General features: G+C 44.1%; 1 protein-coding gene across 1 annotated transcript in view; it reads right to left on the bottom strand.

The window, feature by feature from the left end:
• LOC125459921 (adhesion G-protein coupled receptor G2-like) overlaps positions 1 to 18,211 on the bottom strand; it is a 46,090-nt gene that overhangs the window by 6,950 nt on the left and 20,929 nt on the right. Inside the window, exons 13-14 of the mRNA XM_059651528.1 lie at positions 12,540 to 12,808; positions 2,742 to 2,841 (exon numbers count right to left, since the gene is read on the bottom strand). Of these exons, the coding sequence (XP_059507511.1) occupies positions 2,742 to 2,841; positions 12,540 to 12,808 (369 nt within the window). The remainder of the gene's footprint in view (positions 1 to 2,741; positions 2,842 to 12,539; positions 12,809 to 18,211) is intronic.

The following is an 18,211-nucleotide window of genomic DNA, read 5'->3' as shown; positions in this document are numbered from 1 at the left end:
TCTTTTTACTTCTTTTCCCTCTGACACCATCTGTCTTTGCATATTTAAATGTCATTTATTTTAGTTTGATACTTTCTTAAACACTTTCAGTTCACCACAGATCATGAGTCAATTGCTTGGAATTTTTCTTACATTTTGGAATGTATCTGTTCTGTGTGTTCCGAAATACCCCTAAAATGTCTGCTACTGCATCTCTGTTGACTTATACTTTCACCTACGTTACTGTAGCCAGCTCTGCTTCTGTGCTCTCATAGTTATCCTTATTTAAATGTTAAAAAAGGATTCAGACCCATTCCTTTCTCCCTCAAATGGAATGTAAAACTCAACTGCACTATGGTTGTTGCCTTCACAATGTGATCATTAATTGATCTTATCTCATTGCACTACACAGGCTCTGGTATAACTGCTCTCTGGTCAGCACCAGAACATACTGTTCTAAGAGACTATGCTGAAAACGTTCCATGAATGCCTTATCTGGACTACCTTTGTCATCTGACATTTCCAGGTAATGTACAGATTAAAACCACCCATGATAATTTTTGTGTCTTTAGAAGCTCTCATTTTGCCTTTCTTTTTCACTCTAGCTTACTGATTAATTACTGTTAGGAAGTCTGTACACTCTACGCCTAGTGTTTATCATTTCTACCCAAACTGTTTTCACATCTTCCTGACTCAGGTCACCCGTCTCTATTACGCTCATCTGATCATTAGCTAACAAAGGCACCCATCCACATTTTTCCTATCATTTCTAAATGTCATGAAACCTTCAAATTTCAGTTTCATCTCATCCTGTCCAGAGCAGAGATGCTGAGCGGGGGCTGCATTTGAGCTTGTGGATTCTGTGTTGCAGAGTCCAGGGGGCAGTTATACGTGGTTCTCTCTCAGTAATGACCATCAGTTTTTACGCAGCAATAATTTTTTTTCCTCTAGCATGGTGCAATCCTGCAGCTGCTGGATCTCTTGGACACTGAACTCCTTCATCTCATTTTTCAGCTGCCACTTCTCCTGTTAGTAATAGCTGTTCAGATCTTTTTGTGGCGCTAACTAATCTAGTTCCAAATGCTATACCTTTGTGACCTCTCTCCTTAACTATTGGGACACACTTCCAGCTGTACATTCTGTTACTTACTATTGGGACACACTTCAGTTGTACTTCCTGCCATATTCCAGTTATGACTTCACTGCAAACCATCCTGTTCTCTTGGTTTGTTAGAACATAGAACATAGAACAGTACCTCACAGTACAGGCCCTTTGGCCCAGGATGCTCTGCCCAACTTTTACCCTAATCCTAAGGTCTATCTAACCTCCACCTCTACTTTATACCATCATCCATATGCCTGTCTAATTGCCGCTTAAATGCCCCTAATGAGGCCAACTCCACTACCATCTCTGGAAATGCATTCCACACCCCTACCACTCTCTGAGTAAAGAACCTACCTCTGATGTCTCCCCAACATCTACCTCCTTTCACTTTAAAACTATGTCCCCTCATAAAAACTAGCTCCACCCTCGGAAAAGGTCTCTGGATGTCTACTCTATCTATACCTCTGATCATTTTATACACCTCTATTAAGTCACCTCTCATCCTTCGTCGTTCTGAAGAGAAAAGTCCTAGCTCTCTCTCAATCTTTCCTCATAAGACTTTCCCTCCATTCCAGACTACATCCTGGTAAATCTCCTCTGCACCTTTTCCAACGCTTCCACATCTTTCCTGTAATGAGGTGACTAGAACTGGACACAATACTCCAGATACCAGGCTCCCTCTCTAATTATCACATCTTCCCTCACTTGGTCTCTCCCTCCAACTGTTTAGTTCAAAGTGCTCTTTACCCACTCTGGTTATTTGAATCAGCAGAACAGAGGTTCCAGCATGATTCTGGTGAAGATTGATACAGCTCCCACTTTGTCCAGAACTGGGGCCAGTGTTCATGAATCAAAACCCATTTCTCCCATTGTGACCTTTGAACGATGCACTTCTAATCTAGTTTACCTTATGCCACTTCTTCTTGTGGCTCAGGGGAAAATCCAAGTATTATTACTTTTTGAGGACCTGTCTTATAATTCTGTCAGCTTTATTGACTGAGATTTCAATCTTGTCTTTTCCATAGAGGCTCAGTGCAGGTTTGTGACAGGCATAAAGACTTGGCGAATGCCAGGTGTTAATTTTAACTCCCTCATATAGTACACCGCATGTCACTTTGCAAATTATTCATCCTAACTGATGTGATTTATTTGTTAATGAGATAACAAAAATTGCACAGTGTTTCACAGTCTAAAATTTAATCCTGTTAAAGCTGCAAGGAACGGGCTTGTTTTCTGGTTTCGTGCAAGTCACTTCCTGTTCCAGGTAGTTTTGCAATTAAATAACTTCCTTTTTCTGTCTTCCAAAATCTCTTACCAGTTTCCTGTTACATATACACTCGTTACCCTCTGTAATCCTGTTATAAACATGAATGGCAGTAGGCTATTTTACTGCAGAATCCCTCCTGGTGTAGTCCATCCCACCTTCACTGAGTACAAACATTCTCAGTACTCGATGGATACCTATCAGAAACCAGAACACTGGTAGATTTCTCTCTAACCATTAGAGAAAAATTATAACACAGTTGCCATCAGTTCTCTAATACCAGGTAACACAGATTTGAATCTGATTGTAAGAAATTGCTTTCCAGTTTCTCCCTGGTAATAAATGTCTCCTCAAACTCTCGTGGAAGTGGAAGAGATTCAGTCAAAGACTTACATTGAGGTAACATTGTTCCCACCTTGGTCCTCAAACACAAGCTTGCCATAATTGTCCTTGTTTACTGCAACACATACAAGAACCACTATCACAGGAAGCCCTGTCAATCAAAGAAAATGTTTTACAATCATTAACATTTAAAGAATATAGAGCAGAATGTATCATATTAAGGAGAGAGAACAATGGTCTCCTTGAGCTGAGCATTTTTCAGTGTTGGAGAACGTGCATCTTTCCTTTCAATTTCAGTTTGGGAGGAACAATGTTAGTTGCAGAAACACGCACCTCTGACAATTTTTTGAAACAAAGAGGAATACTTTTTAAAAAGTAGTGGGTTACAACCCAAGTCTCTTTTTGTGATGATATTGGACCAGTCACACCGCTCAGATGATTGTTCTGAAATCTTGCTTGAGAAAGACTGATCGTAAAGATGCTACATCAGTCTGAAGGACAGACCTATCTGTTCCCAAAAGAAAGGCACCTACAGAGCATAATAACTTCCATTAATATTGTCTTTTTGACAATGAAGTGCCAATTTATTACATTCCAGATTTTACCATAATCCAATAACCTCTCCCCAGTAAAATATCTCCCCATCGAAGAGGTATGGACCGTGCACACAAGTTAGTGATACAGAAAACTATGGAAGACAATGTAATTTCTAAATTATATGGAAGTTTATTATAGGGCTAAGTGTACAATTTAAATAGGTCTGGCAGTCAGTCTGTTTTAATGGTTCTAGGAAAGGATTGTGAATACAAGCTTATTTTTAGTTTCTAGATTCTAGTTTCTAAATTCACCCATAAATATTTAAGTAGGATTTCTATCAATTATTTAAGTAACATTTATCTTAACTCCCCTAAAGAAGACTATAGAATTGGTGTAATAACTGTTTCTGTTAGGAAGAAAAATGATCATATCCAACCTCTAATAGTCATTCTTTTACCATTAGAGACACGGAAGAGAGTTCAGCAAGTCTAAAAATCCAATACTTTCAATATTTATAGCATTCCTTGAGTCATACAGCACAGAAACAGACCCTTCAGTCCAACCAGTCCATGCCAGTCATAATCCCAAACTAAACTAGCCCCTCCTGCCTGCTCCTACCCATATTCCTCCAAACCTTTTCTATTTGTGTATCTATTCAAATGTCTTTTAAACACTGTAATTGTACCCACATCCATCACGTCTTCAGGAAGTTCATTTGACATGTGAGCCACACCATATGTAAAATATTTGCCTCTCATGTCATCTTAAAATCTCTCTCCTCACATTAAAACTGTGCCCTCCAGTCTTGAAATCCCCCATCCGGTGGAAAGACAACTAGCATTAACTCTATCTACATCTCTCATTATTTTATAAACTTTTTTCAGGTTGCCTTTCAACATCATATACTCCAAGAAAAGAAGTCCCAGTTTCTTTATAACTGAAACCTTCCATACCCAGAAACATCCTGGTAAACCTCTCTGAGCCCTGTCCAGCTTAATAATATCCTTCCTATAACCGGGTGAACTGAACTGGAAACGATATTCCAGAAGGGGCCTCACCAGTGTCCTGACTTCCCAACTCCTGTACTCAAAGGACTGAGCAATTAAGGCAAGTGTGTTAAAAGCCTTTTTAACCACCCTATCTACATGTGATGCAAACTTCAAAGAATTATGTACCTGTACCACTAGGTCCCTCTGTTTTACAACGCAGCCTGAGGTTCTATTGTTAACTGTATAAACCCTACCCTTGTTTGTTGTACCAAAATGCAATACCTCGCATTTATCCGAGATGAACGCCATGTGCCACTTTTTAGCCCATTGACACATTTGACCCCTTTGTAATCTTGGAAAGCCTTCTTCACTGTTGATGATGCCACCAATTTTGGTGTTGTCCCCAGACTTACTAACCGTGCCTTCTATATTCTCATCCAAATCATTTATATAAATGTCAAAGAAAAAAGGACCCAGAACTGATCTCCGTGGAACACCACTGGTCACAGGTCTCCAGTCCGAAAAGCAACCACCCACCATTACACTGTCTCCTGCTGTAAAGCCAATTGTGCATCCAATTGGCAAGCTCACCCTGAATCCTATGTGATCTGTCTTTACTAACTAGTCTGCCGTGCAGAACCCTGTCAAAGGCTTTACTCAGATCCAAATAAACAATGTCGACTGCTCTGCCATCATCAATCTTTTTCGTAAATTCCTCAAAAAACTTAATCAAGTTTGTGAAACACGGTTTCCTTGCACAAAACCATGCTGATGATCCCTAAGCAATTTTTGCCTCTCTGAATGTCCATGAGTCCTATCTTTTATAATCACCTTCAACAATTTACCCACAATTGAAGTCAGATTCACAGGACTATAGTTCCCCGGTTTCTCAAACATTAGCCACCTTCCAGTCATCAGGCACCTCATCCGCAGTTACAGATAATGCAAATGTTTCTGCATAGGTCTCACAATTCCCTCCCTTACTTCTCACAATATATCAGGTCCCAGAAATTTATCCATCTTTATATTCTTTAAGACCTCTTGAAGCTCCTCTTTTGTAATGTGAACTGTTCTTAAAACATCAAAATTTATTTCTCTGCATTCTCTAGACTACATTTCTTTCTCCACTATAAGAACAGACATGAAATATTCATTTCGTATCTCTCCCATCACCTGAGGTTCAACGCAAAGACAAGCTCCTTGAGAAGCCCTACCCTCTCTCTAGTTACCCTCTTGATTTTACTGTATTTATATTATTTCTTTGGATTATCCCGAACCTTGTCTGCCAATGCTATCTCGCATCCCCTCTTTGCTTTCCTGATTTTTTTCTTCAGAATGCCCCTACGCTCTTTATATTGATCAAAAGATTCAGTTGAATCAAGTTGTTTCTATCAAAAATAAGATTTTTTTTATTCTTGACTAGAACCTCAATATCTTTATTCAACCATTGTTTCTTAATCCTACCAGCCTTAGCCTTCACTCTTAAAGGAACAAAATGCCTCTGAAATAAGATAATAAAATGTGAGGCTGGATGAACACAGCAGGCCAAGCAGCATCTCAGGAGCACAAAAGCTGACGTTTCGGGCCTAGACCCTTCATCAGAGAGGGGGATGGGGTGAGGGTTCTGGAATAAATAGGGAGAGAGGGGGAGGCAGACCGAAGATGGAGAGAAAAGAAGATAGGTGGAGAGGAGAGTATAGGTGGGGAGGTAGGGAGGGGATAGGTCAGTCCAGGGAAGACGGACAGGTCAAGGAGGTGGGATGAGGTTAGTAGGTAGGAGATGGAGGTGCGGCTTGGGGTGGGAGGAAGGGATGGGTGAGAGGAAGAACAGGTTAGGAAGGCAGAGGCAGGTTGGACTGGTTTTGGGATGCAGTGGGTGGAGGGGAAGAGCTGGGCTGGTTGTGTGGTGCAGTGGGGGGAGGGGACGAACTGGGCTGGTTTTGGGATGCGGTGGGGGAAGTGGAGATTTTGAAGCTGGTGAAGTCCACATTGATACCATTGGGCTGCAGGGTTCCCAAGTGGAATATGAGTTGCTGTTCCTGCAACCTTTGGGTGGCATCATTGTGGCACTGCAGGAGGCCCATGATGGACATGTCATCTAAAGAGACCACTCTCTCCGTGACTGAGATAATGGGAAATGCAGATGGTGGAGAATTCCAAGATAATAAAATGTGAGGCTGGATGAACACAGCAGGCCAAGCAGCATCTCAGGAGCACAAAAGCTGACGTTTCGGGCCTAGACCCTTCATCAGAGAGGGGGATGGGGAGGGGGAACTGGAATAAATAGGGAGAGAGGGGGAGGCGGACCGAAGATGGAGAGTAAAGAAGATAGGTGTAGAGAGTGTAGGTGGGGAGGTAGGGAGGGGATAGGTCAGTCCAGGGAAGACGGACAGGTCAAGGAGGTGGGATGAGGTTAGTAGGTGGCTGGGGGTGCGGCTTGGGGTGGGAGGAAGGGATGGGTGAGAGGAAGAACCGGTTAGGGAGGCAGAGACAGGTTGGACTGGTTTTGGGATGCAGTGGGTGGGGGAGAAGAGCTGGGCTGGTTGTGTGGTGCAGTGGGGGGAGGGGACGAACTGGGCTGGTTTAGGGATGCAGTAGGGGAAGGGGAGATTTTGAAACTGGTGAAGTCCACATTGATACCATATGGCTGCAGGGTTCCCAGGCGGAATATGAGTTGCTGTTCCTGCAACCTTCGGGTGGCATCATTGTGGCACTGCAGGAGGCCCATGATGGACATGTCATCAAGAGAATGGGAGGGGGAGTGGAAATGGTTTGCGACTGGGAGGTGCAGTTGTTTGTTGCGAACTGAGCGGAGGTGTTCTGCAAAGCGGTCCCCAAGCCTCCGCTTGGTTTCCCCAATGTAGAGGAAGCCGCACCGGTTACAGTGGATGCAGTATACCACATTGGCAGATGTGCAGGTGAACCTCTGCTTAATGTGGAATGTCATCTTGGGGCCTGGGATGGGGGTGAGGGAGGAGGTGTGTAGCATTTCCTGCGGTTGCAGGGGAAGGTGCCGGGTGTGGTGGGGTTGGAGGGCAGTGTGGAGTGAACAAGGGAGTCACGGAGAGAGTGGTCTTTCCGGAAAGCAGACAGGGGAGGGGATGGAAAAATGTCTTGGGTGGTGGGGTCGGATTGTAAATGGCGGAAGTGTCGGAGGATAATGCGTTGTATCCGGAGGTTGGTAGGGTGGTGTGTGAGAACGAGGGGGATCCTCTTGGGGCGGTTGTGGCGGGGGCGGGGTGTGAGGGATGTGTCGCGGGAAATGCGGGAGACGCGGTCAAGGGTGTTCTCGATCACTGTGGGGGGAAAGTTGCGGTCCTTGAAGAACTTGGACATCTGGGATGTGCGGGAGTGGAATGTCTTATCATGGGAGCAGATGCGGCGGAGGCAGAGAAATTGGGAATAGGGGATGGAATTTTTTCAGGAGGGTGGGTGGGAGGAGGTGTATTCTAGGTAGCTGTGGGAGTCGGTGGGCTTGAAATGGACATCAGTTACAAGCTGGTTGCCTGAGATGGAGACTGAGAGGTCCAGGAAGGTGAGGGATGTGCTGGAGATGGCCCAGGTGAACTGAAGGTTGGGGTGGAAGGTGTTGGTGAAGTGGATGAACTGTTCGAGCTCCTCTGGGGTGCAAGAGGCGGCGCCGATACAGTCATCAATGTACCGGAGGAAGAGGTGGGGATTGGGGCCTGTGTAGGTGCGGAAGAGGGACTGTTCCACGTAACCTACAAAGAGGCAGGCATAGCTGGGGCCCATGCGGGTGCCCATGGCCACCCCCTTAGTCTGTAGGAAGTGGGAGGAGTCAAAAGAGAAGTTGTTGAGTGTGAGGACGAGTTCAGCCACCACCCAAGACATTTTTCCATCCCCTCCCCTGTCTGCTTTCCGGAGAGACCACTCTCTCCGTGACTCCCTTGTTCGCTCCACACTGCCCTCCAACCCCACCACACCCGGCACCTTCCCCTGCAACCGCAGGAAATGCTACACTTGTCCCCACACCTCCTCCCTCACCCCCATCCCAGGCCCCAAGATGACATTCCACATTAAGCAGAGGTTCACCTGCACATCTGCCAATGTGGTATACTGCATCCACTGTAACCGGTGCGGGTTCCTCTACATTGGGGAAACCAAGCGGAGGTTTGGGGACCGCTTTGCAGAACACCTCCGCTCAGTTCGCAACAAACAACTGCACCTCCCAGTCGCAAACCATTTCCACTCCCCCTCCCATTCTCTTGATGACATGTCCATCATGGGCCTCCTGCAGTGCCACAATGATGCCACCCGAAGGTTGCAGGAACAGCAACTCATATTCCGCCTGGGAACCCTGCAGCCATATGGTATCAATGTGGACTTCACCAGTTTCAAAATCTCCCCTTCCCCTACTGCATCCCTAAACCAGCCCAGTTCGTCCCCTCCCCCCACTGCATCACACAACCAGCCCAGCTCTTCCCCCCCACCCACTGCATCCCAAAACCAGTCCAACCTGTCTCTGCCTCCCTAACCGGTTCTTCCTCTGACCCATCCCTTCCTCCCACCCCAAGCCGCACCCCCAGCTACCTACTAACCTCATCCCACCTCCTTGACCTGTCCGTCTTCCCTGGACTGACCTATCCCCTCCCTACCTCCCCACCTACACTCTCTCCACCTATCTTCTTTACTCTCCATCTTCGGTCCGCCTCCCCCTCTCTCCCTATTTATTCCAGTTCCCTCTCCCCATCCCCCTCTCTGATGAAGGGTCTAGGCCCGAAACGTCAGCTTTTGTGCTCCTGAGATGCTGCTTGGCCTGCTTTGTTCATCCAGCCTCAAATATACTCTCTGCGTGACTCCCTTGTTCACTCCACACTGCCCTCCAACCCCACCACACCCGGCACCTTCCCCTGCAACCGCAGGAAATGCTACACTTGCCCCGCACACCTCCTCCTTCACCCCTATCCCAGGCCCCAAAATGACTTTCCATATTAAGCAGAGGTTCACCTGCACATCTGCCAATGTGGTATAGTGCATCCACTGTATCCGGTGTGGCTTCCTCTCCATTGGGGAAACCAAGCTGAGGTTTGGGGACTGCTTTGCAGAACACCTCCGCTCAGTTCACAATAAACAACTGCACCTCCCAGTCGCAAACCATTTCCACTCCCCCTCCCATTCTTTAGATGACATGTCCATCATGGGCCTCCTGCAGTGCCACAATGATGCCACCCGAAGGTTGCAGGAACAGCAACTCATATTCCGCTTGGGAACCCTGCAGCTCAATGGTATCAATGTGGTCTTCACCAGCTTCAAAATCTCCACTTCCCCCACCGCATCCCGAAACCAGCCCAGTTCGTCCCCTCCCCCCAACTGCACGACACAACCAGCCCAGCTCTTCCCCTCCACCCACTGCATCCCAAAACCAGTCCAACCCGTCTCTGCCTCCCTAACCTGTTCTTCCTCTCACCCATCCCTTCCTCCCACCCCAAGCCGCCCCTCCGTCTCCTACCTACTAACCTCATCCCACCTCCTTGACCTGTCCGTCTTCCCTGGACTGACCTATCCCCTCCCTACCTCCCCACCTGTACTCTCCTCTCCACGTATCTTCTTTTTTCTCCATCTTCGGTCTGCCTCCCCCCCTCTCCTTATTTATTCCAGAACCCTCACCCCATCCCCCTCTCTGATGAAGGGTCTAGGCCCGAAACATCAGCTTTTGTGCTCCTGAGATGCTGCTTGGCCTGCTGTGTTCATCCAGCCTCACATTTTATTATCTTTGATTCTCCAGCATCTGCAGTTCCCATTATCACTGATACAAACTGCCTCTGAACTCTTGTCTTCACACATTTGAAAGACTCCAACTTATCCTTTCACCTGCAAACAGTCTACTCCGATCAACTTTTGCAGGTTCTTGTTTCATACCTTTAATATTTGCGTTACTCCAATTGTAAACTTTACCTTTTATGGAAGGCTTATCTTTTTTCACAACCATTTTGAATCTAATAGAATTATGATCTCTCGGCCCAAAGTGTTTCTCCACTTTTACTTCAGTCACTTGCCCTGCCTTATTGCCCAAAAGAAAGTCTAGTTTTACTACTTTTCTAGTAAATGCATCCACATTTTGGAAAAAAAATTCTTGAACACGTTTGACAAATTTGTCACCATCCAAACCTTTAACTCTATGGTAGACCCAGTCAATGTTTGGAAAATTAGAATCCTCCATTATTGCGACCTTATTATGCTTAAACATATTTGAGATCTCCCTACATATTTGTTTCTCAATTTCTCTCTCACTATTGGGGGACCTATAATACAATCCCAGCAAAGTAATCTTTCCTTTCTTATTTGTAATTTCTACCCATATGTTCTCACTGAATGATTTTTCAGAAATATCTTCCCTAGCTAAGGCAGTAATGCATTCCTTAATGAAAAAACACTACCCCACTTCTCTCCTGCCTCCTTTTCTATCTCCTAAAGTATCTAAAGACCAGGAACATTGAGCTGCCAATTTGTCCATCTCTCGTCCAAGTTTCTGTAATAGCTATGACGGCTCAATCCCACGTTCTTAAACGTGCCCTGAGTTCATACCTTACCCATAAGACCCCGTGCATTGAAATAAATGCAATGAATTACTATATACTCTGAGTCTCTTGTCTTTTTTTCCTAATTGATATGCTCTCCTTGCATTCTGAGCCTTTTCCATCAATCCTTCCATTTACACTGCAACTTAGAATTCCTCCACTCCCCCTATCTACCAGTATAAAGTCTCCCTTAATGGAATGGGCAAAGCTCCTGATGAAGATATTGGTCCCTTTCCAGTTTAGGTGAGACCCATCCTTTATGAACAGGTCACTTCTATCCCAAAAGACATTCCAATTGCCCAAAGACACGAATCCCTGAACAATACACCAGCTCTTCAGCCATTGATTCATCTCTTTTAAGTTACTGTTCCTTCTCTTGTTTGAGTTTGATATTGAGATTAAAGCACAAATTACTCCATTTCAGGTTCTATTTTTAATCTTCTACCTAGTTTCTTAAATTCACTCTATACTGCTTTAATCTTTTAGCATTAGCAAATTAGCAAAGCCGTTGATATCTCTGAAAGGTACATAGAAACAATTCAACTGCAGTTCATTCTGCCTGGGCTTTTTATTGCTTACAGTTTGAGTGAACAAAATGCAATATCTCCAAGTTTGACAGACAACACAAAGGTGTGTGGGAGGGTGAGGAGTGAGGAGAATTCAATGAAGGAACACAGATTTTTATCTGAATGGTGATAAATTGGTTTACCAGACCGATTTTTGGGATGGCAGGACTGACTTCTGGGATCAGTTGGTACTATATTCACTGGAGTTTAGAAGAATGAAGGGGTATCTCATAGAAATCTCTAAAATCCTAACAGGACTAGACAAGGTAGATGCAGGAAGATGTTCCAGATGACTGGGGAGTCCAGAACCAGGGGTCACAGTTTAAGGATACATGGTTGGCCATTTTATGACTGAGACGAGGAGAAATTTCATCAACCAGATGAATCTGTGGAATTCGTTACCACAGAAAGTAATTGAAGCCAAAACATTGAAGGTTTTTAAGAAGGAATTGTATGTAGGTCTCAGGGTTAAAGCAATCCAGGTATGTGGAGAGAAAGCAGGAACAGGGGCACTGAGTTGGATGATCAGTCGTGATGTTACTGAATGGTGGAACAGGCTTAAAGGGCAAAAACATTTTTCATTTTCTGAATATCCTGTCGGAACTCTGACTCTGTCCTGTTTATGTTAAAAAAATCCTTCCATTGTCATAACAACAGAGGTGTTACTGTGAGGATGAATTTCATCTCAATCAAAACGATACTAACATTTTGTTTTATTCATACATGGGATGAGGGCATGTCTGATTAGGCCAGCATTTATTGACCATCCCTCACTTCTCAAATAGGTGTAAAATGGAGGTGGAAAGAAAATCTACATTGAGACAGAGACTGAGAGCAGTGTTAATTTCGATATTGGAATACAATGGATGTTGTTTTGTTAAAACGAATAGAAAACATCATTGAACAGATAGAAAACCTCTGAGGTGAGCTGAAGGCAGCTGGAAGTTGAGGCCTATGTTAGACGCAATGATGCCTACTGGAGTGTGTTTGAAATCTTGCTGAATGAGTTTACAAGGGTAGAAACTGAAACTAATGATTGAATTGGAAGACAGGTAGGTCTTATGTTTGGGCAGTACCCGGTCCTTATTATGCATTAGGAATCTGACCTTTGAACACTATTTCAAAATATTAGGGGCAACTAATGTTTAGTGTGTAAAGCACAAAATGGAATCAATACATCAGTCAACAGGAAGTGAAAGGAAAATCATTTTTACTCACCCCAGCCAATAACAGCCAGTTTTTGCATGTAGTGTCTAATGTAGGTGTTGAAAACTTTGATCAGCAGCAGGTACAGCTGAAATGCTTCAATTCCCATCCAGGTAAAAGTACACAGCAATGAATAATGCAGAAAAACAGCAATGGTCTTACAGAGACCATCACTGTTCACCATACTGAGCCACAGATTGGTCAAGAAGTTCACATTCAGAAGAAATACGGCGCCACAGAAGTTCATGTGGATCTTCGTGACATCATCACTTTTAACATTCCTGAACGCAACATCAAAAGAGAAACAAAATGTTTTACTAATGTTGTGCAGGTGGTTAGTTATATATACTTCAGGCACCTTTTTGATTAGTGGTATAATTTGTGTGTTCTAGCAGAAAACTCCCTTTACAGCTCTGCTTTCATCAGCTTTGGGCAGCACGGTGGCACAATGCTTAGCACTGCTGTCTCACAGTGCTCAGCACCTACATTCAGTTCTACCCTTGGGCGACTGTCTGTGTGGAGTTTGCATGTTCTCCCTGAGTCTGCAAGGGTTTCCTACTGGTGCTCTGATTTCCTCCCAATATCCAAAGATGCACGGGTTAGGTGGATTGGCTGTGGGAAATATAGGGTTACAGGGATAGCTTGGGATTGGGCTAGGTCTAGGGGGCGGCTCTTTGGAGGGTCAGAGTGGGCTCAATGGGCTAAGTGGCCTGATTCCACACTGTTGGGATTCTAAGCTTTACTCATCTTCAGAGACTCCTGCTGGTGTGGTTAAATTTTCAATCTCCAGTTATCACGATAGCAAAATTCCTGAAGAAGTGGTATGAATGGCTGGAAAGGAGAGGCAGTTGATTTGGAAAATTCCCACACCACTTTCAGGAAAATGGGAAAGAGATCAGGAGGGTCAAATTTTGCTTCTATCTGAGATTAGATACTTAACAGTACTCAAGCAGACATTCCTTCTTTGGTTTATAATGCAACTGGAAAAGGTAGCAGTAATAAATGGGTTAAAATCCAATTCATTGAGCTCCTATCAATTCTTGATCTCCCTTCCTGTAAGTAGAGGCAAGACCCATGAAATACGCTCATCCATGGCTGGATAAGCTGTTGTAAGCAAATGGAACTGATGGATGGCCTGGGACGGTAACAGAGAGAATTTGTGGACAGCAAGATTGTCCTGGATTCTCAAAAATTGAAGTATTTTGGCTAATTCTGCTGTAGATGTCTCTGATTCAAAATACTCAACAATGAGACTTTGAGCTGGAGTGCAGGTGGGAAACTCTCCTTAACGGTCGACAGTTTTGGTCTCCTTACTTGAGAAAGGATGTACTGGCCCTGGAGGGGGTGCAGAGGAGGTTCACTAGGTTATTTCTAGAATTGAGGTGGGTGGCTTATAAAACATAGAACAATACAGTGCAGAACAGGCCCTTCAACCCTCAATGTCGTGCCAACCTGTGAACTAATCTAAGCCCTCCCCCCTGCACTATCCCATCATCCAGACCTGTGAGCCTTACATCTGTTGTAGGAAAAGTTTTGGAAAGGATTATAAGAGATAGGATTCATAATCACCTAGTAAGCAACAATTTGATTGGAGATAGTCAACATGGATTCGTCAAGGGCAGGTCATGTCTCACAAACCTCATTGAGTTTTTGAGAAGGTGACCAAGCATGTGGATGAGGGTAGGGCAGCTGACATGGTGTACATGGACTTCAGTAAAGCCTTTGATAAGGTTCCACACGGTTGGCTTTTGGAGAAAATGTGGCGGCATGGGATTGAGGGAGAAAATGGGGAGAGATTGAATGGACTGGGACTGTACTCATTGGAATTTAGAAGAACGAGGGGTGACCTTAAAGAAACATATAAAGTTATGAAGGGAACAGATAAGATAGAAGCAGGGAGGTTGTTTCCACTGGAAATAGGGGGCACAGTCTCCAAACAAGAGGGAGCAGATTTAGGGACTGAGTTAAGGAAAAACTTGTTAACCCAAATGGTTGTGAATCTGTGGAATTCCCTGCCCAGTGAAGCTGTTAAGGTTACCACATTGAATGTTTTTAAGGCAAAGATAGATAAGAGGAGCTGAGTCCATGAAAGGACCAGCCATGAGCTTATTGAATGGTGGAGTAGGCTTGATGGGCCCAGATGGTCTAGTCCTGCTCTTATTCCTTATGTTAAGGGAATGGGTAGAATTTCTTGATGGCTTTCTTCAGAGTTTATTCACAACTCAAGGGAAAGCAGAATTGTGGAAAAAGGACTGTGAGTTAACAGGGTAAAGGGTAAGCCTAAGGGTAGATAGAGGAGGTTCTGTAGATACTGGTTTTATCCAACAAGTACAATATGCTTGCTGTATGTCAGGATAAAGATACAGAGTGTGGGTGAAGGACCTCAAAAGTAGTCATCTCAGGATCCTCCCAGTGCTGTGTCCTAGTAAGCATAAAAACAGAAGGATTGATCAATGCTTGGCTGGAAAACTGTGTAAGTTGGAGGGCAACAGATTTCTGAGAAGCAGTCCCGTGGTGTTTGGATCATACCTCAACAGGCCGAGGATTGATATCCTGGCAGGGAGGTCTGCTAGAGCTGTCAGGTGGGTTAAAACTAGCTTGTCAATGGGATAGAAACCTAGGGGGTAACCCAATTTGGAAGAAAGTGTAGTTTGTAACAGGAAGTACAAAAGGTTCTTGGGAGATGAGGTTCGAATGTAAAATACATTTATGATTGTGAACTTGTTTTTACAATAAAGTATCAATCATGCCGCCTTTGTGCCCTCAGGAGTGTTTCTTTTCTGTTCCACTTCTATTAGCTGCATTGCAAAGAGCAGCTCAAGGCTGGCAGACTGTTTGATCTGGGCTTTAAAAATGCCACAGCACCAGGAATCCCAGGAGATCCCAGCACTTCCGTCATTGATGATAAGGAAGATAGTGAGTGGGAAACCTCAGAGATGTTGGTAAAGTGTTGGAAAAGGTTATAAGGGATAGGATTTATAATCATCTAGAAAAGAATAGATTGATTAGGGATAGTCAGCACGGTTTTTGTGAAGGGAAGGTCGTGCCTCACAGACCTTATTGAGTTCCTTGAGAAGGTGACCAGACAGGTAGATGAGAGTAAACCGGTTGATGTGGTGTATATGGATTTCAGCAAGGCGTTCGATAAGGTTCCCCACAGTAGGCTATTGTACAAAATGCAGAGGAATGGGATTGTGGAGAATATAGCAGTTTGGATCGGAAATTGGCTTGCTGAAAGAAGACAGAGGGCGGTGGTTGATGGGAAATGTTCATCCTGGAGACCAGTTACTAGTGGTGTACCCCAAGGGTCGGTGTTGGGTCCACTGCTGTTCGTCATTTTTATAAATGACCTGGATGAGGGCGTAGAAGGATGGGTTAGTAAATTTGCAGACGACACTAAGGTCGGTGGGGTTGTGGATAGTGACGAAGGATGCTGTAGGTTGCAAAGAGACATAGATAAGCTGCACAGCTGGGCTGAGAGGTGGCAAATGGGGTTTAATGCAGACAAGTGTGAGGTGATGCACTTTGGTAGGAGTAACCGGAAGGCAAAGTACTGGGCTAATGGTAAGATTCTTAGTAGTGTAGATGAGCAGAGAGACCTTGGTGTCCATGTACACAGATCCTTGAAAGTTGCCACCCAGGTTGACAGAGCTGTTAAGAAGGCATACAGTGTTTTAGCTTTTATTAATAGAGGGATCGAGTTCCGGAACCAAGAGGTTATGGTAAAGCTGTACAAAACTCTGGTGCGGCCGCACTTGGAGTATTGTGTACAGTTCTGGTCACCGCATTATAAGAAGGATGTGGAAGCTTTGGAAAGGGTGCAGAGGAGATTTACTAGGATGTTGCCTGGTATGGAGGGAAGGTCTTATGAGGAAAGGCTGCAGAACTTGAGGCTGTTTTCATTAGAGAGAAGAAGGTTGAGAGGTGACTTAATTGAAACATATAAAATAATCAGAGGGTTAGATAGGGTGGATAGGGAGAGCCTTTTTCCTAGGATGGTGACGGCGAGCACGAGGGGGCATAGCTTTAAATTGAGGGGTGAAAGATATAGGACAGATGTCAGAAGTAGTTTCTTTACTCAGAGAGTAGTAAGGGAATGGAACGCTTTGCATGCAACGGTAGTAGATTTGCCAACTTTAGGTACATTTAAGTCATCACTGGATAAGCATATGGACGTACATGGAATAGTGTAGGTTAGATGGGCTTGAGATCGGTATGACAGGTCGGCACAACATCGAGGGCCGTAGGGCCTGTACTGTGCTGTAATGTTCTATGTTCTATGTGGTTCATAGCTATGGAGTACAGCACTAAAAAACTCACCAAAGCTTCCTAAGAGAAACCTTCATGCAAGTCCAGGAAATTGTCACTTAGAACCATAGTCATGCAGCACTAAAACAGACCCTTAGATCCAACTTGTTCAAGCTGATCAAATTTTCCAAACTAAATTAGTCCCATTTGCCTGCATTTGGCTCATATTCCTCTAAACCTTTCCTATTCACGTATCTGTCCAAATGTCTTTCAAATGTTGTGGCTCTACTTGATTGGCCACTTCATTTGGCAGTTCATTCAATGTATGAGCCACCCTATGTTTGAAAACATTGCCCCTCATGTTCCTTCTAAAGATTTCTACTGTGAGATGTTGTATTATGATTCTCCTTTACCAGCTCACTCACAAGCACTCTCTGTTTACTATACCACATTTCCATTCATTCTTTCATAACTCTTGACTAACTCACTCAGAAGTGCTCGATGTTTACAATACCACATTTCCGCTCATTTGTTTTAGTGGTACATTTTACTCGTAGAAGATGAACTAAATTAAATATCCTTTCCAACTCATTACTGCTTATTGGCCCCATGCTGCAAGCAGTGTTTAGACCTGTTTCTGTATCAAAGGAACACCTCTGAATAAGTGTTAATACCGTAACCCACTCAGAACAATGCCATCCCCAACTTCGTGTCGCCATAACTCACTCGAAACTACGGAAAGATTATAATATTAATTAGCCCTTAGCAACCATTTCTTGGGGCCCGAATAGGTTGCAGAACAACAAACAATTTCCTTCACTAGTATGTACTTTTTAAATACATGTTAAATAGGGCCACTACCCCCTTTAACGCACTGGCTATCAAAACAGCGCTCCTGTGAAAATGCGTGAATGAATGTGTAAGAGCTGTCAAAACTGGCAATAGTAACTGAAATCTCATGACTCAGCTGCTGGAGATCAAATTAATATCCTCTCTACTTTTATTTAGTACACGTACAATTTCTCACTTATTTAGATCTTATAGGTCTAGCAGTTCTACTAACACGACAAACTATAAAGACAAAAGGACTAGCAAGCTCAGACCAGACAGACATTTTAATCCCATCAGGACTTACAGCCAGCACTGAGCAAGTGCTAAAACCATCCCCTGCTTCCCCAGGACAGATGTCACGTAAACTTGTGTACAATAAATACGATGTTGCGACACCATAATGCTAAAATGTTAATGTATCTAAGAACTGTGTACAAAAAGGCTACTGTAAAACTGTACTTTGGATTCTATCACCACCTAGAACTGTATCACTGCAACTGCTCAATAAAGAGGTTATTTTCACCACTCGCCGATCTTGTTCGCAAGTGAACAGAATCCCACACTCCTCTCGCCTTAAAAATATCGCCCCTAGTTTTGGACTCCCC

The sequence above is a fragment of the Stegostoma tigrinum genome, chromosome 16, assembly GCF_030684315.1.
Source record: "Stegostoma tigrinum isolate sSteTig4 chromosome 16, sSteTig4.hap1, whole genome shotgun sequence".
NCBI lineage: Eukaryota > Metazoa > Chordata > Chondrichthyes > Orectolobiformes > Stegostomatidae > Stegostoma > Stegostoma tigrinum.
The sequence above is the reverse complement of the archived record's forward strand: the minus strand, read 5'-3'. Positions and strand labels throughout refer to the sequence as shown.